Source organism: Ahaetulla prasina, chromosome 6 (assembly GCF_028640845.1).
Source record: "Ahaetulla prasina isolate Xishuangbanna chromosome 6, ASM2864084v1, whole genome shotgun sequence".
Taxonomy (NCBI): domain Eukaryota; kingdom Metazoa; phylum Chordata; class Lepidosauria; order Squamata; family Colubridae; genus Ahaetulla; species Ahaetulla prasina.
The window spans coordinates 52,065,084-52,089,473 of NC_080544.1; the positions used below are offsets into that span (position 1 = coordinate 52,065,084).

General features: G+C 40.5%; 1 protein-coding gene across 1 annotated transcript in view; it reads left to right on the top strand.

Annotated features, from left to right (window-relative positions):
• The window catches only part of CCDC186 (coiled-coil domain containing 186), a 51,404-nt gene that overhangs the window by 20,263 nt on the left and 6,751 nt on the right, over positions 1-24,390 (top strand). Inside the window, exons 7-16 of the mRNA XM_058188600.1 lie at positions 109-213; positions 1,586-1,684; positions 1,844-1,930; positions 5,335-5,477; positions 6,861-7,116; positions 9,246-9,435; positions 9,533-9,613; positions 10,982-11,192; positions 12,855-13,074; positions 14,861-14,964. Of these exons, the coding sequence (XP_058044583.1) occupies positions 109-213; positions 1,586-1,684; positions 1,844-1,930; positions 5,335-5,477; positions 6,861-7,116; positions 9,246-9,435; positions 9,533-9,613; positions 10,982-11,192; positions 12,855-13,074; positions 14,861-14,944 (1,476 nt within the window). The 3' untranslated portion in view covers positions 14,945-14,964. The remainder of the gene's footprint in view (positions 1-108; positions 214-1,585; positions 1,685-1,843; positions 1,931-5,334; positions 5,478-6,860; positions 7,117-9,245; positions 9,436-9,532; positions 9,614-10,981; positions 11,193-12,854; positions 13,075-14,860; positions 14,965-24,390) is intronic.

Sequence of the window (24,390 nt, forward strand, 5' to 3'; positions counted from 1 at the left end):
ATCTGTTCTACCATTAATTGAAATAGAATGCTATCAATTCTGTGTGGATTTTAATTTACCAATTTTTCTATTTAAATTACTGTCAATAATTATTAAATCATTTTCTAGGAAACTAAAGATCGCCTTAAAGAGGCAACAGCAAAGTTAACTCAAGCCAAGGAGGAAGCTGACCAGATACGAAAGAATTGCCAAGAAATAATAAAAACATATCAGGTATGATCTAATTTCACTTTCATATCTTTTCTTGCAATATAGAAGGGTAATCATTCTGTCTGAAACTGAGAGTGATGAGCTATAATACACACATATCATTTCATATGTGGGTTTAAAGTTTATATGTGATGTTACCAAAGATCATGGTAATTTAATCTAATATAGACTTGATCCCTGTGCCAAATAGTTATAACAATGTCATATGCCGTCACTAGTTCATCTTTTCTCAATATCGAATTATTTTCTTAAAATAGGCAGTTTTATATTACACTTAAGAGAAGTCCAGTTTCTGTAGTTACTCAGTTGTAGACAGTATTGTATTCTTAAAAAAACTTTATTCTTTTTTGTATTATTAGATTTAATAATATTCAATATTAATCAATAATAATATTCAAGTTGTTCTTGAGAGGAGCTAAATATAATTTGCAGGAAAGCCATGCTAATTTATTTGCAGGAGGGCAGTCATCATCCAGCACACTGAGAATAAACACGTTCTTGATTTAACATCTGATGATATCTCTAAACTTGCTCACTTATTGTTGGAAATGCTGATTGCTCAAAGCAGCTATATCTTTAATAGATCAATATATCTTTGGCTAGTCTAGAGAAAAGAAGAACTAGGGGTGACATGATAGCAGTATTCCAATATTTGAGGGTTTGCTACAAAGAAGAGGGGGTCAAATTATTCTCCAAAGCAACTGCAGGCAGGACAAGAAACAATAGTTGGAAACTAATCAAGGAGAGAAGCAGACTGGAATTAAGAAGAAATTTCCTAAGCGTGAGAATAATTAACCAGAGGAACAGCTTGCCTTCAGAAATCATGGGCGCTTCATCACCTGAAGATTTTAAGAAGAGACTGGAGAGACACTTGTCTGAAATGGTATAGGGTCTCCTGTTTGTGCAGGAGGCTGGACTGGAAGATCTCAAAGGTCTCTGTTCTATTCTATTCTATTCTTATTCTTGTGTCATAAATTTGCATCTATTTGTCCCACTTTCAAAGCAGTGTGCAAAAGGAATTTAGTCATTCCACAAAGTCCCACATGTTTAGAATGTGAGGGAATGTGTCAGTCTCACTACAGAAAGTTACAAAGGGACTTTGTAATTTTGCTTATTTCTTGCTGGTATGGAAAGCAGCTATTTGTTTCCAAAGCTGACTTACTAAAACAAACAACTTTTAGGTTGACTGTTAAAGAGACATAAATAAATTGTGCAACGAATAGATCTTAAGATGAATATTTTCATGTATAAATTACATCATCAAGACAGTTGATATAATATTTATATAGATATAGGGTTCTGGAGAGGGCATTTAATTCTGCTTCATAAGCTCATCTTATATGTTTTTTCAACTTTTAAATTGTAACCCTGTTAGGAGTCTGAAGAAATTAAATCCAATGAATTGGACATAAAACTTAGACTTACCAAAGGAGAACTGGAGAAACAATTGCAAGAGAGATCTGATCACCTAGAGGTAAAATGTATTACTTGCACCAGTTTTTGCTTTTTTTTTGTAAAAATTAAATATTGCTGCTAGATTATGAGAAAAAGAGATTTGATAAAAATCACATCTAACAGGAAGAAAGCTGAAAGTTATTTCTCCATGTCTTGGATTTTTTTCCCCCTTCCAAAGGTCCATCATGCCAAGATAAAAGAACTTGAAGATGTGAAGAGAACATTTAAGGAAGGCATGGATGAATTGCGAACATTAAGGACAAAGGTAAAAAAATGGAATTTAGCTGTAAGGAGGATGGTGATGTCAAGGATTCTTTAATGTGTGGTTATACATATAGTTTATTTATTTCTTGAAAGTATAGAGCTGTGCAACTCAGCATTGTGACTCTATATTATGCTCACAAGATAGAAAGAAAGAAAGAAAGATAGATGATCATCATGAAAAACAACACTTCAGTGTAGCCAAGATTTTTAGTGCCCTTAATTGCATATGGATTGTGGGAAAGCAACCCATCCAGAGTCAGAAATAGAAAGACTCCAGAGTCAAGAGCCTTAAAACTACTGGGAAAGAACCTTGACAGCAAAATTCCTTGGTGTCAATTGGATAACCCAAGGCAGAGATTTGTTACTTAACTGTGTGCTGAGAGATGACCTAACCAAGGGTAGTTCTAAATTTTTTTACTACCGGTTTTGTGGGCATGGTTTATTTTGTGGGCGTGGCTTGATGGTCATGTGACAGTGGGCGTGGCTTGATGGTCATGTGATTAGGTAGGCGTAGCCAACTCAATGTCACTCACGTCAAGGCTGCCTCGCCTGGCTCCTCCCCTCCCAGCCATTCCTTGTCACACCCAGCTTCAACGTATCTATAGTTCTGCAAAAATGTTGTTCATCTTTTTTCAACTTTATTATCTACATACTATAGATGCACTTTCATGGACCACTGAAAGGAGGCAATGGCTCACATGCTTTGCCCAAGTGTGTGATAGGCAACAGGCTTTTAAGGGGCTGCCAAAAAGAAGGGCAGGCAATGTATTTCCAAAGCACCAGAAGGCAAAACAAGAAGCAATGGATAGAAATTGAACAAAGAGAGAAGCAACCTAAAACTAAGGAGAAACTTCCTGCCAGTGTGAACCAATATAGGTTTCAGTCATAATTTCGCATATAAAATAGCCATTTGTGTAATACAACCTGCATATTGTTCAAAACAGTCATTAGTATTATGGCTGATGTTTGACTGCAAGCCTAAAATCCTATTCCCTTCCCACTCCAGGTGAAGGTTACTTCAAAATCTCCATTCCCTCCCTACCCCACTAATCTGCTCTGGGAAGGAATTAACTTCCCCCTCTTCATTTCCCAAATAAAATATTACTCATAAGAAAAGGCTCCCAGATAAGCAAGGAAAAATCAAGCTGCTAACAAGGAACCTGCCTGGAATTCCACATTCCTGCCAGCTGCACAAAGGAAACTTTGTAAGCAGAAAACAGCTACCGGTGCTTACAGATAATAGAAAGTGGAAGCCAGAAGTTTACAAGTAGGCAGAAAACTCATTTGAGACAGGGTATTTCACAATGGAAATCGCCCAAACCTTTTTAGAAACACAAAGCCCATGTTGCACAAACCCCCAAACTTCAAAAACATAGAATTCCTCCTCTTTTCCAATTTGTTGTTCAGCTGACCCAGAAACAAACTGCTTCTGCAAGTAAAAACCTCCTTCCAGCAGCTGCGTCAATTTAAAGCGACAGTGTCTTTTTTTCCCCCCCTTCTTCTTTGCCAAGTGATCTCCTGGCTAAGAATGGAGTCCTGATTTTTTCATTCTAGCCGATCAGCTGGGAGTCAGGAGGCAGCAATAGATTGGGGGCAGGGCCAGGCAGTGGTGGCATTTAACAGTTCTCTGAACTACTCAAAATGTTTACTACTGGTTCACAATGCAGATGTGCTTGTCGAATAGTTAATTCTTTAAATATGCTTGCTTCTTCAAATTAGGACTTGAAAGCAAATATAAAACAATGAACTCTAAAAGGTGTCTTCTTTTAGAGTTCACATGTGGAAGAATTAATTTTTCTATGGAAATTAAGCTATTTCTGAAATTATAGTACAGCCATAAGTTCAGTGCAATGCTTAGCTTTTTTGAGCTTAAATACAAGGATTATCATAAAAGTGAGCCAAAGTCTATCTACAAAGAGTGTTGTAAGCAAAGTTAGGGATAGTGCAGAATATGATATTCTAGGCTGCTGAAAAGGTATTCTGTTTTATGAGCTATTTAATTTTAGGTATTCCATATAATTATCATTTCTTATTCTTCTGTTGAAAAATGTGACCTCCCTGAAAAGCAGAGTCTTCAAAAGCCTAAGAGCAGTTGGATAGCTTTGTGCAATATTTCATTGTTCAAAAGTTTGATAGAATTACCAGCTGCTAATGTGGATCTAATTGCTGCTATTTGAATTTTCACTGCTTCATTTTTCTTCATTCTGCAAAATCAAGGGCTGGGAAAGTAAGGGTGGAAAACTTAGTAACCCTTTCTAAAAATGAAATCCAATTTTTAAATAAAAATGTATGCAATAAAAATGTAAAATGCAAAATACTGCAGCTAGCAATACGACCCATTGTTGTATTAATTGCACCTTTGCCTGGTGCTGGAAATACAATATTTTCATGTGCCTTCTTGGAGACAGCATCTGTGATACCACTGGAGGGCCTATTCTCTTGCAGTCATACACCCCTATTCAATATGAGAGAGCATTTGCCATAAACCTTAAGTTTCTGCCAAGGCCTAGGATATTATTTTCTTTGCACTTTTGTTTCTTCTAGAACAGGGATGTCAAACTTGCTGCTCGCGGGCTGAATGAATCACACGCTGGCCATGCCCACCCCCATTTTAGTAAAGGGGAAAAAAGTAGCAATATATCACGTGACCACAACATGATGCTGTTAGTTTGACACCCCTGTTCTACAAGATTATTTTATGAGACTAGTGTTATTCAAAAAGAAAGATTTGTTTGTTTGTTCATTCATTCATTCATTCATTTTTTCTAAACTGACCATCCATGTTGATTGCTTAAGAACAAGTTGAGACTGACTTCACTGACCCATTTAGTTACTTTATAATATGAATGGGTTTTCTCCAATTTGGAAGCCTAAAACCACACAAAAAAATCTAACAAAGAATCATACAATTTTCTCAAATATGAATTATTTCCTGTGTAGTCATAATGATTACATTTCATTAACAAGTCAATTCAGTTTTTCATTTCTAGAATGACCAACTCTCATACAGTAGTAGTCCATTTTTTCTCTTGTAAAATTGAGGAGATTCAAAGCTTCTTGCTCAGTTTTGAATTAATTGTAATTTAGTGTTATGTCTATATTATGAGTAATAGTTAATTAAAGTAAGGCACCTTATAATTGACAAATCACATTTGGCTTCTTTTGACAAATCAAGATTTATCAAGGTAACTTATTTTGTGATGAAAGTTTTCATGAAAGTGAAAACTTCCAAATAGTTCTGGGATCTCTTGAAAGAGAAAGCAGCAAATGAGAAAAAAGAGAAAGTAGGCTAAATATTATCTAGCATGCATGTTCAACAAGGTATTTTAATTCCCTGAAAAACTAACGAAACATATTATATAAAATGCTATTGATGTTGATGAATTGGCTTTGTTTCTTTATTAGGTCAAATGTTTAGAAGATGAACGGTTGAGAACAGAAGATGAGTTATCAAAATACAGAGAACTTATTAATCGACAGAAAGCTGAAATTCATAGTTTGCTAGAGAAAGTGAAAACTGTAGACCAGCTGCAGGAGCAACATCAAAGGTACAAAGGTTAAATTTGTAATTCTTTGTTTTATTTTAAACAATGGAAATATTTTTATATGTGGAGCATTCAGTTTGAAACATTCTGTTTAATGCAACAAAATAACCTCCACATAATAAGCTATGGTTTTTAAAAATAAAACTAACTTAATTATGTAACATCATGAATACCAAGCAATACTTCGTTGTTGTTTAATACTGCTGCACCTGATATTTCAAATTTCAAGTTCAAAATGGTCTAATTCAACCATTTTCAAAATGCTTGCATGATATTTGATGCAATTTTTGTTTTGAATATGAAAGAATTGAAGTCAAACCAGATTATTTTAAAGTCAGAATGCTATTGTTTAATATTTCTAAAATTTGTTGCAATGCAATGTAGCTTTGTGTTTAAATTGTTGTAATGATAAGTTCAAAAGGAAAAAAAATGTTACAGATAGGCTAATATTAAATATAAAAATAATTTATATTTTATATATCTTTAATTATTTAGGATTTTGTTATATTTATATAAACACATATGCCTTTATTCATGGCTATGGATTCTGGTTATTTCAGCTATTTGAAATGATATGATCTCATTTTTGAAATAAGAATGATAAGCATTCTCTTTTATTGTGTGTGTTTATAAGCTTAAAATGAATCTTTCTTAAGTTAAAATCACAGCTCTTTTCAGTAACATTTGCAAATGTTTATTCTACCTTATTGTACATGTCTTAATAAAATTGATAATTTACCATAAGTTTTCTGCGTATTTCCTAACATATTAAATAAAGACAACCATTATGTAATTGGGGAACCACCATATAGCTCACAAGTTTTATAAATGATAATTATCTGGAATGTTTCAGTGTCATTAATTCCCTTTGGATTTGCAATGTGTAACATAAGCATTTCTTGCCAATTAACACTGAAACCCATTTCCACAAAATATGTTTTTGGACTGATTGCAGTTTGAAGCTGGTCTCCTACTATTAGAAATGACTCTTGCGATCAGATATGTTTTCCTTTAGCAATTACAACTATTTAATTGCTATGAATCACCTCATGTTCTAATTTTCTATAACTACTTGCTTAAGTAGGTAATAAATACCTTATATATGGAGCAGGTTTTCACATACCAAGACTTGATCCAGACTAGTGTTACTGGTCTGCTGTCATTTGATACATTTTCTGTTTTTACTGTCTGTTTTAACCAAAAGAAATTAGGGTGGGATAAGGGTACTAAGGAATGTCAGGCTGCAGATACTCTGCAGGTATTGGTGGTGTATTTTCAGCTGTACAATTTGTATTTGCCCAGTGAAGCTAAACCAGAAAGAGATCTTTCATTGTTTGGTTTGCAGGCAAAGCACATTTTACTCTTTAAAATATATATTTGATTTAGAGATGAACAAGAAATGAACTCTTGGAAGGAAGAGGTGGATAGTCTGAACACTCTGCTTAGCGACTTCCAGAAGGACATAGATGGCAGTCGGAAAAGAGAATCTGAGCTGTTGGTGTTCACCGAAAAGCTAACCACGAAGAATGCCCAACTCCAGTCAGAAACCAACTCCTTACAGATGCAGCTTGATAAGATAACCTTTATGGAGAGAGAGTCTCAGAATCAGCTGGAACTTGTTAATCAAGCAAGAGATGAACTGGTAAATCAAAGTGCTAGTGAAATATTTCCTCCATAATCATTAGCTGCAAATCCTGTGGTTGCTGTGGATCAAGGAGCACTCCCAAAATTGCATTTGGTTCCTCCTAGGTGAATTAGATCCATTTTAATCGGTTTTCAGACGAATCCTAGAGTTCAGCTTTCTCCTTATCAGTAGGAACCATATCTCTCTTGCATTTCATTTCCATTTGTTCACATAAAGCATAACATGACAATAAACATAAATTTCTGTGTGGTTGTAGGCAGGGGTGAAATGCTCCCAGTTCAGACCAGCTCGCCCAATCCGGTAGCGACGACGGCTGTGGGTTCGGAGGACCGGTAGCAAAAATCCATGGCCCTGCCCCCTGCCCCTGCTTAGCCATACCATCAGAAGAGTTTTGGTTTTTTTTACTCCAACACTGGAAATTTTTAAGAAAATGTTGGATACCATCTGACTGAGATGGTGTAGGGTTTCCTGCCTGGGCAGGGGGTTGGACTAGAAGGCCTCCAAGGTCCCTTCCAACTCTGTTGTTATGTTATATGTTATGTTACTTTTAAAAGCAGTTTTTCTTCAGCCGAAAACATGCCTTTAAAAGTAAAAAAAAACAAACCCTCTGATTATTGCGTGGTTGAGCAGAGATCATCAAAACCCTTTAAAAGTTTTTTTTAAAAAAACCTCTTCAGCCGAAGGAGAAAAAAAGAGGTTTTAAAAGGCTCCTCTGGCGATCCCAGATGAGTTCCTCATCACCAGAACTTTTAAAAACATGTTTTCTACAAGCTTAAAACAATTATTTTAAGAGGTTCTGGGGTGCTATGAGGGAACTTCAGCTGAGATCGTCAGAGGAGCTTTTAAAAACTTTTTTTCCTCTAGCGATCCCAGAGGAGTTTCCTGATATTCACAGGCTTTTAAAATTATTTTTAACAGCCCCCACTTACAAGAGCCCCCACCCATGCCCACCCAATTCCCCCTCTTCACTTACCTATAATTACTGCTCCTTTCGGGCTGGCAACGCCATGCTTTACTTCAGCTACTGATTACAGCCTGCTTTGACTGCCTGCTTTGCTGAATGAGGAACTCTGGGAGTTGAAGCCGACAAACCTTAAAGTTACAAAGGTTGGAGACCCCTGATCTAAAAAAATAAAAAAAATTGTGCAGCTTTCTGAGATTTGGTGTGTTTCTGTAGTGTTTCACTCTAACTACACAAATACACTAAATCTCACAAAGCTATATGTGGCATTTTGTGTGTGTGTGTGTGTGAGTCAGTTGTGTTGTGTGTGTGTAAAGTGTGAAAGTGTGAGGTTCCTGCTTGTTGCAGGGACCATTTTGGGTGAAGTGCAGCTGCTTTTATATTGTGTGTGAGTCAGTTGTGTTGTACTGTGTGTGTGTAAAGTGTGAAAGTTGGTTTTTTGTGCCTCTTATTGTTTTGTATACATTTTTTATTATTTATTGTTATTGGCTACGCCCACCCAGTCATCTGACTACCAAGCCATGCTCACCAATTAAGCCACATCCACAGAACTGGTAGGGAAAATTTTTAGATTTCACCCCTGGTTGTAGGGCACTGCCAATGGTTAATAAATAGTTAACCTGAAAAATGCAACTTTTGCTTTTAGGGTTTAGAATATGCTTTATGATTTGCAAGAGCTGGGAAGCCCTTGGTTTGAATCTCTTCCCTTTAAATGACTTAAAGCCGGCAACAAATACATTTTTATTCTATATAGTGTTTACTGATTTTGACCAACATTGGTTTAAATAAGACTCTTTAAAAGAGTCTCATTTTATTATGTCTTATTGCTTAATTTAGTTTTAATGTTTTCTGTTCTACAATCCATACTGACATCCTTATTAACATGAAATAGTCATTCCTGAACCACCCTCTAAAGGTTAAATTTCTACATAACAATTGTGCTTATTTTCTGCTTTGCATAGTAAATCCATGTTGCTAAAAAAAAAAAAAAACCAAGGAGCAATCTATTGACCTGAAATAAATTGAGTAGGACGGACCAGACAAATCATTCAGCAGACCAAACTTTGCAAGTTGGTCTTGAATCTCTTTTATTTAAAAAAAACCCAACCCAATATTTTAAATTATATACCGTGGAAAGGAATGCTGATTATATGTCATTTTTCAGGCAAATAAGTTGAAGAAGGAAGATGAGCTCCACAGAAACAAGGTCCAGATCCTGGAGATGGAACTGGCATCTCAACAGAAATCATTTGCAGACTTGAACACCAAGGCGGAGGAATTAAAAGATGAACTCATGACGCAGAAGCGAAAACATGCTGCAAATCTTAAAGATCTCACCAAGCAACTTCAGCAAGGTTAACATTTCTCAAACATTGGCTTCTGTAGTGTGTGTTTGACCTAGGAATTAAAACATCAGCTTTTCATCAAAGATCTTGTGTTTTCTTTCATTAGCACGAAGAAAATTGGATAACCTTGAAAATGGCAGTTGTGATAAAGAAGTCAGCAGCATGGGCAGTCGTTCTAGCTCATCAGGTGAGTTATTTTGCTGCGTTTGTGATGAAACAAAACTATACTAATAATATAAGCTACAGCTGTAAAATCTGCCATGAGAATACATTCTTCCCCAGCAGTTGTTAAAAGTTTCCTACAGATCATGGTGTACTTGAATATATACATGTTGCCCAATCCCAGTTAGCCAAACTATCTACCTTGATTTTTCACTGAAAGCATAACGTTTCTGTAATCTTCCACTTCCAGAATAATTTCACACTAATATCTCATGGGATAAACTTACGGAAATTTTGAAAATCGTGTACTGTACAGCTATAAGAATGTATTCATAGATGAAAATACTTTAAGGTCAAGATAGTAAATGCAAATAATGTGTTACATTCATATGCAGTTAGAACAATTTTCTATACTTGACTCACCTACACATGGTTGTGGTGAATTTTCAAAGTCTAGCTAATTTTCAGCCAACAAAAGCTGTATTGTGTGAGTTTCCCTGCTCTCTCATTCCTGAGATCACTTATTACTTTATGCAATTGCTGACACACCATTGCTGGTGTGCACAAGCTGACTCTGCTATATTTTCAGTTCTTTAAGAATACCATCTTCATTTATCTGTAGGCAATTTCATACCCAAGCAATTTCTGGATGTCACAAGTTTCATTTTTATTTTTTTTTGCTGACATTTAATGTTTTTTTGTTTTTTTTCTTGATTTCTATATCTCAGTCATTCTGCCCAAGTGTCCCACAAAAAATAAGAACCATATGTTCTTTATTGCAAAATGAATACACAAACAGAACAAATGGAGTCAGGGAGGTTTGAAAAATGGCTTAGTTTGCGAATTCTGCATGAAATGCAGTTGTGGTTCTGTGAGGCCATGGCGGAATACCTAAGTAATCCTTGAAGATTTTAACCTTTCATCTCTAACTTTTTTTTTAAATCTTCAGAGATTCCTCTGAATAAGATTTTGATGATTTAAAACTGCTGTCTGAAAAGTTGGAGATACGCAAATAAAGACTCAGTTTATGTATTACCTGTTGATCTTGTTGCTTTAAAATTTATTTTTCCTATAAAACTTTCAAGCTAAAGATAAATTGTTAGTACTTGGTGTAGAACATTTCAATAATCTATGTGATCTATAACTAGTATCAAATATTCACATCGAGGTTATGGCTGCTATTTCCAATTCTTTTTTATTTTTCTTGCCGAAATTAATTCCATTTAAAGAACTGCGACTTTCATGAATATTGTTAGTTATTGAACAGACACAAAACAGGACCTAATTCTGAAGAGACACACTTGGGGGTGGGGAAGAATCAAAGGAATGGGCAGGAGGAGAGAGATTTTTCTTAAAACTGGACAATCCAATTAAGATGCACTTGGTTTGACAGGATCCCTTAATGCTCGAAGCAGCAATGAAGATCGTTCACCAGAAAACACTGGCTCTTCAGTAGTAGTTGATCATTTTCCTGAAGTGGACAAGACTATCTTGATTGAGCGAATAGTAAGACTGCAGAAAGCACATGCTCGAAAAAATGAAAAGATGGAGTTCATGGAGGATCATATCAAACAACTAGTGGAAGAAATCCGGAAAAAAACCAAGTATGTACCTCCCATCAGCTAGGAAAAGAAGGCACAGTAAAACCCAAGTATTGCCCATAGCACATTTGTGAAATAAAAGTTCAAATAGTGGTAGCCTTTTCCAAATAGCCCCAGGTATTTCACTGTTTATTGAGTAAGGAAAAAGACATGTATAGTATAAAAGGGGAACTTTCCATTTCCCAGCCTTATATATGAATTCAGTAAAAAGACTCGTAGTAATAAACAGAAGTTTCTCTGAAATTAAATGAAAATGGCAGTGATGACTAAACTGTAGAAATATAACATTTATGTTTTGATGTATATAATATAGCCAGTGCTATTATGAAAAGGTATGTAGTTGATTCTGAAAGTAGTCCACAATAAACTGAATCAAAAGTAATTACTTGCTAGAAAGTCATTAGCTTAAATTTATTCCTGCAATGTTCTTTCATTGGCTTATTTTAGAGCTAAAACTCTTCAAGTTCATATAAAAATATTTGTGTTAACGCTGCCATTCAATATTCTGAAGTAATTGTGTGGCTGCCTGTAATTGCATTGAAATTTTAATATGTACCCTGGCAGAATATATCATTACAGATCTCCAACTTTGTAACTGCTAATTGAAACTTACATGGTACAAAGATCTGATCCTTAAAACAATATCAAATGTGGTAAAGTTTCTAAGAATTTACCAAATTAGCTTTATGGTGATATTTTGTCATTTGCAAACAGAACACTGAACTAACTCTTGCCATCTGGAACAACTAAATGATATTTGGTAGAAATGATCACATGAAACATTTTTTACAAACATTTTGTACATTAATGGTAACTCTGTGAGTATAACTTAGGCACAAACTTATTCCTTAGTTTTATACATTTTTGACTGAAAAGATGCAATTTTTTTCTTAGTTCCATGTTTTTTTTCTTGCCATTGAATAGCGATGAGATATATATAAATCTTTTTAGTTACTGGAATTTGCATCTATTGTATATCAAATGTAAAGACCCTGGGAATCGCAGATCTTCTGCAATTTCATGAAGATGGTTTATTCCAAGTTAGGAGAGAAGAAATAGTTGAGCAGGGATAATTTGAATATACAGAGATGCTGTACAAAGAAAAGGGAAATGAATGATATTATGGCAGTTCACATATTACATTTTAACATATATCTTATAGAAAGCTTTCTGTTAATCATTTGGCATATTGGACTGTGCAGCCTGCCCAAAAAGTTACATCAATGTAGTGCAGAACTTGACTGTTAGGGTCAGTGACCAGGTTCATGCATTGCCCTGAGCCTCCTTAGCCTATAGTTTCCTTTGATTTGGCTTAGCACTATCTGTGAACTCATTCTGTCTAGTTTGCAAGCCATAAAGTATGCCACTGTGACTTATGTTAAACATACGGTATCCTTGTTTCTCATTTGGGATAGAGAGTTGCAATTCCATAAGCATGTATATGGAGTTCCATTGTCTTTAAAAGTGGATGCCATGGCGATTTCTTCCAAAATTACAATATAGGACTTCCCATTCTTGACATTTTCAAGAGTCATGCTCTGGGTAAAGCATAATAAATGGATTTTCTTAGTTAAGGTGTAAGACCGATGCAAATAAATCAGAACCTTCCCACAAGGGCACAATTTTTCTGTGACATTGTCTTACGCTACTTTGTTTTTTATGCAGAATAATCCAGAGTTACGTTTTGCGGGAAGAAGCTGGCACACTTTCATCTGAAGCATCGGATTTCAATAAAGTACATTTAAGTCGGCGCGGTGGGATCATGGCCTCTCTCTATACATCACACCCTGCAGACAGCGGACTCACATTAGAACTCTCTCTGGAAATAAACAGGAAACTGCAGGCAGTCCTGGAGGATACCTTATTGAAAAATATTACCTTAAAAGTGAGTATTAAAATAACACCCCACAATACACTTTATAAAATACTGTTCACCGTTTCACAGTAGCGTTAAAAATTGCAGAACAGTGAAGAATACTATAGGGACCGTGCAGGAAAATGAACTGCGGGTTTGAATAGCAATTTCCATTAAGAAAAAAGGCTAAAGCTACAGTAAAAGAAATTTGATTAGAATTAGGATTTTTACTCTAAACATACTGGAAAGTAGTTTTCAGAACAATTAAGATAATGTTTTTTTAAAATTTGGGTATATTCTTGTTTTAAGCAAAATGAAATAAATATGTAATTAAATTATTATATGAGATGTTTAACAAAAGAAACAGTCATTATTCATTCCAAAATTGAAGCCCCTCAGATGTGTCTTTCTGGGGAGAGGGGGTTAGATAAAATGGGGATTTCCATTCAGGAACACAAGGATTCTATTGGGGAAAGAGAATTGTATTGTGGAGATTTTAACTGTACATGTGGGAAACTCTTCGCCCATTATTTCTTCTGGGTATTCTAAGGCAATTTTGTCCTTGAACCACTTGCCAAAAACCCCTCTGTTCACAAGGAGGGCCCATGGCAATGTCAGCAAGTTTGGGCAATTTTAGTCCTGTTAGAACTAAGAGGAATTTTTAAAAAGAGAGCAAGGACAAAATTAGGCTAATTCCTTAGTCACCAACTAGTACAAATTGAAATTCATCACCTCTACTGACTAGATTTAAGACCAAAATGTCTGTTTTAAAGACTGACTGGAAAATGAAGGTTTCTTGATATATTTTTTACAGTTTTCAAAGCCCAGTTCTTATTTATTATTTTAATGTTTTATATGGTATTTTAATTTTTATGACTGTAAGCCTCCTAGAGTCTCCTTGGCAAGGTGATGGCATAGAAGACTAATGATAAATTAAAAAAATAAATGTCAGTACTGAAGAGACGAGTGTTTTAGCTTAAAAGGTTATGGCTCCAGCTATTACATTTTTTACTTTATAACTAATTGAAATAAGAACCAGAATCCCACTCTTTAATTCCAAAGGAACAAATGAAAAGGTGTTGTCCGATTAATGCTGAACCTTTTCATACAAGTATTTATATGAATTAAGTAAGAACCTGGATTTGACTAAGAAAATAAGATAAATAAATTAAATCAGCTTTAACCAGGTTTTCTTTTGCTTGAAGTTGCTTTTTAAAGTATATTTTATAGTACTGTAGAATCTGTTAAAGCATCTGAACTATTTTATTTTATTGGTGTGATGATTGAAAAAAACATTTACATAAGAGAGTGCCTCTTTTAAAGGAATGTTTTAAATAATAGAGGTGTGGTGGCGCAGTGGTTAGAATGCAGTACTGCAGACTACTTCTGCTGACTTCCAGCTGCCAGCAGTTTGGCAGTTCAATTTTTACAGCCTCAAGGTTGACTCAGACTTCCATCCTTCCGAGGTTGGTAAAATGAGGACCCAGATTGTTGGGGGCAATATGCTGACTCTGTAAACTGCTAGAGAGGGCTGTAAAGCACTGTGAAATGATATATAAGTAAGTGCTATTGCTATTGCTAATAGAGATTGAATTCTTAGATCAGAAGTGTAGAACAAATTATGATTATCACACTTAATTCAGCAGTTTTGTATTGATTAAAAAATGCAAGACTAAGTGAATGCATCTTGTTGTATCTTATGCATCTGCGCCAGTTCAGATAATATTCTTGAATAAATTCTGAATGTGTAGATAGCTACACATGTGTAAATACTGGAAGTTCTGCTAACAATTTGTGTCTTTTTTTTTCTTCAAAGGATAACCTACAAACCCTTGGAACTGAAATAGAACGATTAATTAAGCAGCAACATGAATTAGAACAGAGGCTGAAGCAGACATAACTGAGACCAAGATCACAAAAGTAGATATTGCAGCTTTGATGATTATATAAAATTGGATGGGCAGATATGTGTTGTCAGTCTAACAAAGTTTTAACAAAACAAAGTTGATTGTGAACAACTTTGACTAGATCCGAATGTCTTGTTTGCTTAAACAGATGGAGATCTTGAACTTTTCTGAACATACTTCCATCCAACACTGAAATTAGTTATATCAACACTTGCAGCTTCTTCTTGTTAGAGAAAATGCAACGACTCTGCTTTGTGCAATTAAAAAAAACAACTTTTAAAAATGGACTACTGCATAAGACTGGTGCATTTGTTGTTGATAGTTGTTTTGCAGAGCCAAGACGAGGAGAAAAAAGGGTGGCTGTTGCATGTATATTAACCCCAGTGCCTTCTAGGGCATACATCTTTTTCTCCAAATATACATGCGTTCTTGGATATATTTAGATTTGTTATTTATAACATGCATTGGGAATGGGCTTCATAGTACACATTCTTTTAATATACAGTTGAAAGATATGACAGGTATTTTAGCAACTTGACCAAAAACATTTTTTAAAAATCCCTTGAGTCCTCAGATGTGAATAATATCCTTTTTCTTTAAAGAAATATCACCTTTTTAAAAAAAAAGATTGGAAAAACTCTACAGAGTATAGACATAAAAGATTAAAACTGTTTTTGTATATATGGAAAAACAAAATATAGTCATGAAGCCCTCAAATCTTGCAGATTGACTGTATTTGTTGAAATGGAAGTACCGTATATACTCGAGTATAAGCCGAGTTTTTCAGCACGTTTTTTGTGCTGAAAAACGCCCCCTCGGCTTATACTCGAGTCAACCCTTGCAGAGCCGACCCAGGGAGAGGGTTTTTTGCCCTCGGGAACAGCTGGGCCGGCAGGACGAGCCCAAATGCTGCCGGATGCTTTGCCAGCTCGGCCGGCTCGTTTTGGGGCGGCGGCTGGCCTCCGGCGTTTTCTTCCGCCGCTTTTTGATGGCGGTGGCAGCGGTGGTCGGCGGAGGGGGCGGGGGGCGGAGGGGGCGTTTGTCACTCTCGCCCTCCTCTCACTCGTCCAAGGGCCAAGGGGCGAGAAGAAAGTACCGTAAATAAAGAACTGAGGCGTGCAATTTTGAGGATACGCGCTGGGCTTGGGGGGTAACGGGAGGGGAAAGAGAATCGTTCCAAAAGCCACTCGCGAGGCGGAGTTTGCGGGAGTATCTGGATTCCCCTTCTGACATCGCCCTCAGCGAGCCCTCCTAGTGCTGCTTCCACGCCGTTTCAGCCTCCAAAGCGACTGTCAGTCTAAATCCACTTCGCTCGAAGCCCCTCGTTTCTTCCTTTCCCACTACACACCTGAGGTACCCGAGGCGGCGGGGCCCGCCGTCCTCACTTGCCGCTAATCCCCCCTCCCCCAGCAAATCCAAGAGTAGCTGAGAAGAAAGCGGGCTGGCTTCACCCTCCTCCCGACCTGCATAGCGTGCCGGGCTCCGCGCCGCCTTTACCTTCGAAGAAGCGCTGCAGAGCCTCGGCCTCGTCCACCACCCCCATAGCTGGGCCATGCACCAAGCGGTCGGGCTAGTCGCCGAGCCCGCACAGGGGCATCCCCCCGGCCAGGGCGCCTCGAGCGCGCAACACCAGTGGCGCGCGCCCCGGAGCCCTTTTTGCCCTGGGACTTTGCACTAGGCTCCTCCGGACTCTGGCCCCGAGCTGGGGCGTGCCTCCGGCGTTTTCTTCCGCCGCTTTTGATGGCGGCGGTGGTCGGCAGAGGCGGGGCGGAGGGGCGGGGCGGAGGGGCGTTCGACATTTTCGCCCCTCTCACTCGTCCAAGGGCCAAGGCGAGAAGAAAGTACCGTAAATAAAGAACTGAGGCGTGCAATTTTGAGGATCTGGCGCTGGGCTTGGGGGGTAGCAGGAGGAAGAGAATCGTTCAAAAGCCACTCGAGGCGGAGTTTGCGGAGTATCTGGATTCCCCTTCTGACATCGCCCTCAGCGAGCCCTCCTAGTGCTGCTTCCACGCCGTTTCAGCCTCCAAAGCGACTGTCAGTCTAAATCCACTTCGCTCGAAGCCCCTCGTTTCTTCCTTTCCCACTACACACCTGAGGTACCCGAGGCGGGGCCCGCAGTCCTCACTTGCCGCTAATCCCCCCTCCCCCAGCAAATCCAAGAGTAGCTGAGAAGAAAGCGGGCTGGCTTCACCTCCTCCCGACCTGCATAGCGTGCCGGGCTCCGCGCCGCCTTTACCTTGAAGCGCTGCAGAGCCTCGGTCTCGCCCACCACCTCCATAGCTGGGCCATGCACCAAGCGGTCGGGCTAGTCGCCGAGCCCGCACAGGGGCATCCCCGGCCAGGCGCCTCGGCGCGCAACACCAGTGGCGCGCGCCCGGAGCCCTTGCCCTGGGACTTTGCACTAGGCTCCACGGACTCTGGCCCCGAGCTGGGCGTGCCTCAGCGTTTTCTTCCGCCGCTTTTGATGGCGGTGGCAGCGGTGGTCGGCAGAGGGGCGGGGCGGAGGGGCGTTCGACATTTTCGCCTCTCACTCGCCCAAGGGCCAAGGCGAGAAGAAAGTACCGTAAATAAAGAACTGAGGCGTGCAATTTTGAGGATACGCTGGGCTTGGGGGTAACGGAGGGAAGAGAATCGTTCAAAAGCCACTCGCGAGGCGGAGTTTGCGGGAGTATCTGGATTCCCCTTCTGACATCGCCCTCAGCGAGCCCTCCTAGTGCTGCTTCCACGCCGTTTCAGCCTCCAAAGCGACTGTCAGTCTAAATCCACTTCGCTCGAAGCCCCTCGTTTCTTCCTTTCCACTACACACCTGAGGTACCCGAGGCGGGGCCCGCCGTCCTCACTGCCGCTAATCCCCTCCCCAGCAAATCCAAGAGTAGCTGAGAAGAAAGCGGGCTGGCTTCACCTCCTCCCGACCTGCATAGCGTGCCGGGCTCCGCGCCGCCTTTACCTTGAAGCGCTGCAGAGCCTCGGTCTCGTCCACCACCTCCATAGCTGGGCCATGCACCAGCGGTCGGGCTAGTCGCCGAGCCCGCACAGGGGCATCCCCCCGGCCAGGGCGCCTCGGGCGCGCAACACCAGTGGCGCGCGCCCCCGAGCCCTTTTTGCCCTGGGGCTTTGCGCTAGGCTCCACGGACTCTGGCCCCGAGCTGGGCGTGCCTCCAGCGTTTTCTTCCGCCGCTTTTGATGGCGGCGGTGGTCGGCAGAGGCGGGGCGGAGGGGCGTTCGACATTTTCGCCCCTCTCACTCGTCCAAGGGCCAAGGCGAGAAGAAAGTACCGTAAATAAAGAACTGAGGCGTGCAATTTTGAGGATCTGGCGCTGGGCTTGGGGGGTAGCAGGAGGGAAGAGAATCGTTCAAAAGCCACTCGCGGCGGAGTTTGCGGAGTATCTGGATTCCCCTTCTGACATCGCCTCAGCGAGCCCTCCTAGTGCTGCTTCCACGCGTTTCAGCCTCCAAAGCGACTGTCAGTCTAAATCCACTTCGCTCAAGCCCCTCGTTTCTTCCTTTCCACTACACACCTGAGGTACCCGAGGCGGCGGGGCCCGCCGTCCTCACTGCCGCTAATCCCCTCCCCAGCAAATCCAAGAGTAGCTGAGAAAGCGGGCTGGCTTCACCTCCTCCCGACCTGCATAGCGTGCCGGGCTCCGCGCCGCCTTTACCTTGAAGCGCTGCAGAGCCTCGGTCTCGTCCACCACCTCCATAGCTGGGCCATGCACCAGCGGTCGGGCTAGTCGCCGAGCCCGCACAGGGGCATCCCCGGCCAGGGCGCCTCGGCGCGCAACACCAGTGGCGCGCCCGGAGCCCTTGCCCTGGGACTTTGCACTAGGCTCCACGGACTCTGGCCCCGAGCTGGGCGTGCCTCGGCGTTTTCTTCCGCCGCTTTTGATGGCGGCGGCGGTGGTCGGCAGAGGGGCGGGGCGGAGGCGTTGTCACTCTCGCCTCCTCTCACTCGTCCAAGGGCCAAGGCGAGAAGAAAGTACCGTAAATAAAGAACTGAGGCGTGCAATTTTGAGGATCTGGCGCTGGGCTTGGGGGGTAGCAGGAGGAAGAGAATCGTTCAAAAGCCACTCGCGGCGGAGTTTGCGGAGTATCTGGATTCCCCTTCTGACATCGCCTCAGCGAGCCCTCCTAGTGCTGCTTCCACGCGTTTCAGCCTCCAAAGCGACTGTCAGTCTAAATCCACTTGCTCGAAGCCCTCGTTTCTTCCTTTCCCACTACACACCTGAGGTACCCGAGGCGGCGGGGCCCGCAGTCCTCACTTGCCGCTAATCCCCTCCCCAGCAAATCCAAGAGTAGCTGAGAAGAAAGCTACTCTTTTCGCCTCTCACTCGTCCTCCTCTTGTCCGCGGTGGGGGCGGAGGCGTTGTCACTCGCCTCCTCTTACTCGTCCTCCCAATAAAATGCAAAGGTTTCAAAGCATGTTTTGGAAAAGCAGCGAGGATGGGGGAGAATGCTGCCTTGAATGTGAAAGAAAGCGTGGAAAACTCCAACTACAGTATAAAAAAAACATTTGCACTCAGTACTTTTTATTTTATTTTATTTTTGCCAAGTTTTCCCCAGGGTTTTCCCCTATGGAAATTGGGGAGGTGGGAGAAAGAGGTGAAAAGAAAAGCCTCTTGGAAAGCGGAGAAATAGGGCAAGAACAAACAATTTCTCCCCGCCCCTCCGGCGCCGTCCTTCTCTCCTGCCAGTCACATGGTTCAGTTTTTTCAGGCTAACTATACTTTGCGTTTCACTCCCCAGTGAACATTGTAAAGATCACCCAAGACTTGCTTGTAAACAGCGAGCAAAATTACGGTAATCTCCTCTGCCAAATCTATTCCCAAACCCTCCCCCAACACCTCCGCTCCGCAAAGGCAAGAAATGAGCGCTGAATCCGAGAGGGGCAGGAGGAGGAGGAGGAGGAGGAGAGATGGGGCATTGCAAGCTAGGGTGGGAAGAAGGAGGAGGAAGAAGAAGGAGGCAAAAGAAACCGACCCTCGCGCAGATCAGCAAATTAGCTTTCCTTCTCCAAACCAATTTTTTTAAAAAAACCTGTTCTACCAGAGCAAATGGCAAATAAGCAGCCCGTTTTGAGTCTGATTATTGTTTCACGGTGGTTGCCCTCTCTGATCTCCTTGTACATGACAAGGCACCTCTGTTTGTTATTGGTAATTCTCCTCTCCTTCTTCCATTGGAGTCCTCTCCCATCCTTTCGAGCAGGCGGGCGATTTACCTTCTCTGCCTCTTTTTATTTTCCTGGAGGTGGAGGTGTATTCCTAAGGATGCCTTCAGTGCTGGGAAGGAGCCGATCCATGGAGGGAGGGGCGGCGCTGCCGAGAAGCCGCTGCTTACAGAGGCGAAAGAGCCAGGAGACCTTGGCATGGGTGGGCGGCTGGTGTAAGGCAGGGCAGAACCTTCGACCCGCAAGGATCACGGGAGGCAGAGAAGGAGGGAGGAGGAAGGAAAAGAAAGGGGAGTGAAAATAAGAGCAGTCCGAGCAATAAATAAATATTGCTGGGCTGCTTTCCAAAATCCTCAACACGGAACTAAAAGTTGCAAGTGTTTTGTGAGTTCAAACAGTCCCTTCAGACTAACACGTTTCATTAAAAGATACAAAGTTTGGTAAACTGAAGCTCGCTCTGTCCAATGCAAAAAATCATCATCATCATATAATAATAATAATAATAATAATAATAATAATAATAATAATAATAATAATAATAATAATTGTATACCGCCCTTCTCCCATATATTTGTAATATTAGCAGGAAGGGTTACAGCAAGGAAAATCAATACAACCCGTTCTAAGCCGAAAACACATTTATATAAAGAGACCTGAAAAGCGTATTTGTATAGAAACAAATGTACGGTATTTGTCTCTTGTGATGATGTGTTGCAGGGTTATATAAATGCTGTGTGATAGTTACAGCATTTCCAGAAAACACAGACTGGAAAAGAAAAGAAAAGAAAGGGAACGGTAGGGAATGAAAATGGATGACTGTGTCATCCATATCATCAACCTTTTGTGAAGTGTGTTGGGAAGCAACTTTTTAAAATAAGACCTTTTCTTGATCGTCTCCCTTATTAAAAAGGGGGCATTTGTCACTCTCGCCCTCCTCTCGCCTCTTGGCGTTTGACACACTCGCCCTCCTCTCACTCGCCCTCTTTTCGCCTTTGGAAAAGATAGCTTGCTGGTCCATGGGTCTCTTTGGACAGCTTTCTGGGGGTGATGGTTTCCTGATGGCAGTTGACGTCATAATAATTTTTTTTTCCTGTTAGGAATGGATCCCAGTACTTCTAATCCTGGACCATCAAAACAAAAGCATGAGTCATCTGAGCTGCTTTCAAACTTAAGGTTGTGTCAAGAGCAGAAGAAAGCAATAACAGTATTGCAAGTAGGGAATTTTGTGTTGACGAAAAACAAGTAAGGGAGTGGCGGAAAATGAAAGCTGACTTGGAAAAGCTTCCAAAGGCAAAAAAAGCTCGACGTGGTTTAACGAGTCCATTTGGGGCTCTAGAGACTGAATTGCATGAATGGGTTATGGAGTGTCGTCAAAATGGTTACTGTGTAACACGTATGGGAATTAAACACGTGCCTTCAAATGGCTAAAGAAGAAAAATTTAAAGTACCAGGCACTGAAAATTTGTTGCATCAGCAGGATGGTGTACCCGCTTCATGAATAGGTTTGGCCTATGTTTGCGGCAAAGAACAAAGATTGCACAGAAGCTGCCAAAAGACCTTGATGAAAAAGTGATGTCATTCCATTCATTCATCATAAAACAAAGAAGGATCCATAACTATGACCTTCAAGATATTGGAAATATGGATGAAACGCCTATGACCTTTGATCTTCCAAGCAACAGAACTGTGGCAAGTTTGGGAGACAAAACAATTTTACTAAGAACCACAGGAAATGAAAAAAACCATTTCACAGTCGTTCTGTCATGTTTGGCTAATGGAACCAAGCTGAGGCCTGTTATTATTTTTAAAAGAAAGACCTTGCCTAAAAAGGTAAAATTCCCGCCACAATTACAGTGCGTGCACATGTTAAAGGCTGGATGGATGAAGATGGAACAAAAAATGGCTGGAAGAAATTTGGAGCAGACGACCAGGAGCAGCCTTAAAGAAAAACCATCACTGTTAGTTTGGGATATGTTCAGAGCCCACATATCTGATGACATAAAAAAATTGGCAAAGTCATCTCAAGTCACTTTGGCCGTTATTCCAGGTGGGCTTACATCTGTATTGCAGCCCCTAGATGTCAGTTTAAATAAACCTTTCAAGGACCGTGTGCGAAGGATGTGGCATGAATGGATGACATCTGGTCAAGCTCAACTGACAAAAGTTGGAAATCTGAGAAAGCCAGACATACAACTAATAGCACAGTGGGTTCGTGATGCATGGGAAGATATTCCAGAGGACATGGTGCAACGTGCCTTCAAGAAATGTGGCATTAGTAATGCTATGGATGGCAGTGAAGACAGCGCATTGTATGAGGGTGACAGCAGTGATGATGACGACTGTGAACTCAGTGATGATGACAACGTATATGCGGATAACATCACAGACGCTGAAGTAGCTGAAGCTCTGTTTGGACAAACAGATGATGAGGAGGAGAGTTTTGAGGGATTTTAGCTCTCGTTAGCTTGGTTGCTGTTACTTTTAAAGATACTGTATTTTTGATACCATATTCTTTTTGGGGACCCCCTTTTGCACTTTTATTGTTTTTCGTTCAAATAAATATTCATGTTATTTTACTTGGCTCTATCTTTATTTTTTACATTGACCAGTAGCTGCCTCATTTCCCACCCTCGGCTTATACTCGAGTCAATAGTTTTTCCCAGTTTTTGTGGTAAAATTAGGTACCTCGGCTTATATTCGGGTCGGCTTATACTCGAGTATATACGGTAATAGACACTGTAATGACTGCACATAAGCATAAGTAACATTACATATATCTGTGCAAGTGACTGATTAGATTCCATATTGATTGAAAAAGAAAAGGGGATATGCCCAGATATTGAAGAAACTGATATCACCTGCATAACTATTTAACAATATTAGTCTAATAATACAAATAAAGACAATTATTCTTTATGTCCGCCATCATCATCACCATCAATGTAGCTTCGGTTGGGATAACAACTACAGAATTCCTAGTGACCATGCTGGCTGGTTACACTGTAAGGCTTTTTTAAAAGCTATATTTATATTCTGCTTATCTACCCAGTTTTGCATAGCACCCAAGGCAGCTTATCCTGGCACGCTTGGAAGAAGATTGCAAGTGGGCTGCCATGGGAGAATAATGAGACAATAAATAAGGGAGCATTGCTGGAGCTGAGAGCAACTATTGCAGTACTAAGTGTGAAGCATTAAATATAGTTAAGGTTATGAATAATGTTGTTGTTAGAGAAAATCAAGGGTGTTGTGATGATAAAAACATCTTTCATGCCTGGGGTCCTCCATGCAGTTGATTAGGAATAAGGGGAGTGTATGACATCTGCATTAACCTTGGAGAAGAGAAAGGGAGGGGAAACCAATGCAAGCTCTATATACACCTTTTTTATTGCTTTGACATGCACTAGCATGTGTGTATCTGTGCTTCCGAGATGAGATAGACCGAATACTCAAATACCCTTTTGTTCTTTCTCTGGAGCCAAAGGGAAGCAATAGATTTTTAGGTATGTTAGGCAAATACTTAGCCTTCCTCTTTTCAATCGCTGCTGCACTTTCAGGAAGACAGCACTTTATTATTCAAAAAGTTTTTATTAGTCAAAAAAGGTTTATACAAATACATATCAGGTATGGTAAATTTTCATTTTTCTTATCTAAAATAAGAATTTTACTCAAATTTTTTAACACATACAACAGCCATAAGGCAAGCAGGTGACACGAAGTAGCTAAGTTTGCAAATTTTAAATACGTAATAAAGAAGAGTCAAGAATAAACAGAATATCGTACAAAAGAGAATAAGGAAAACCAACACAATCCCAAATATCTTTATCACTTCCTAGTTTTGGATCTCAGAACTCTGGGTTCAGCCTGACCCAACTCCAGGGCCGCAACAGCGGCAGCCGCTTCAGCCCCATGATCTATAACCTCCCCTTCTTCAATTCCTGGGTCATCTGATTCCAGGAAGGCTTTGTGTTCCTCCACATAGGCCGTAGCCTCCGCAATTGTACTGATTTTTTTCGTAATGCCCTCCCGGAAAATCATCAATCCCTCTGGCATCAGCCATCTGAAGCCCACTCCTTCTGGTACAATTTGCTTGACAAAAATAATATTTCTTTCTTTTTCACGTACCTGTCTGGGAATCTGCCTCAGAATGGCTATCTCCCTGCCCCTGTAAATCAGTGCCCCACTCCTATGTTTTCTAAAATTTCATCTCTCGTCTCTCTTCTCACAAATTTGACATGAACCTCTCTGGGAACTGCATGCGTGCGTGCATATTGCAAT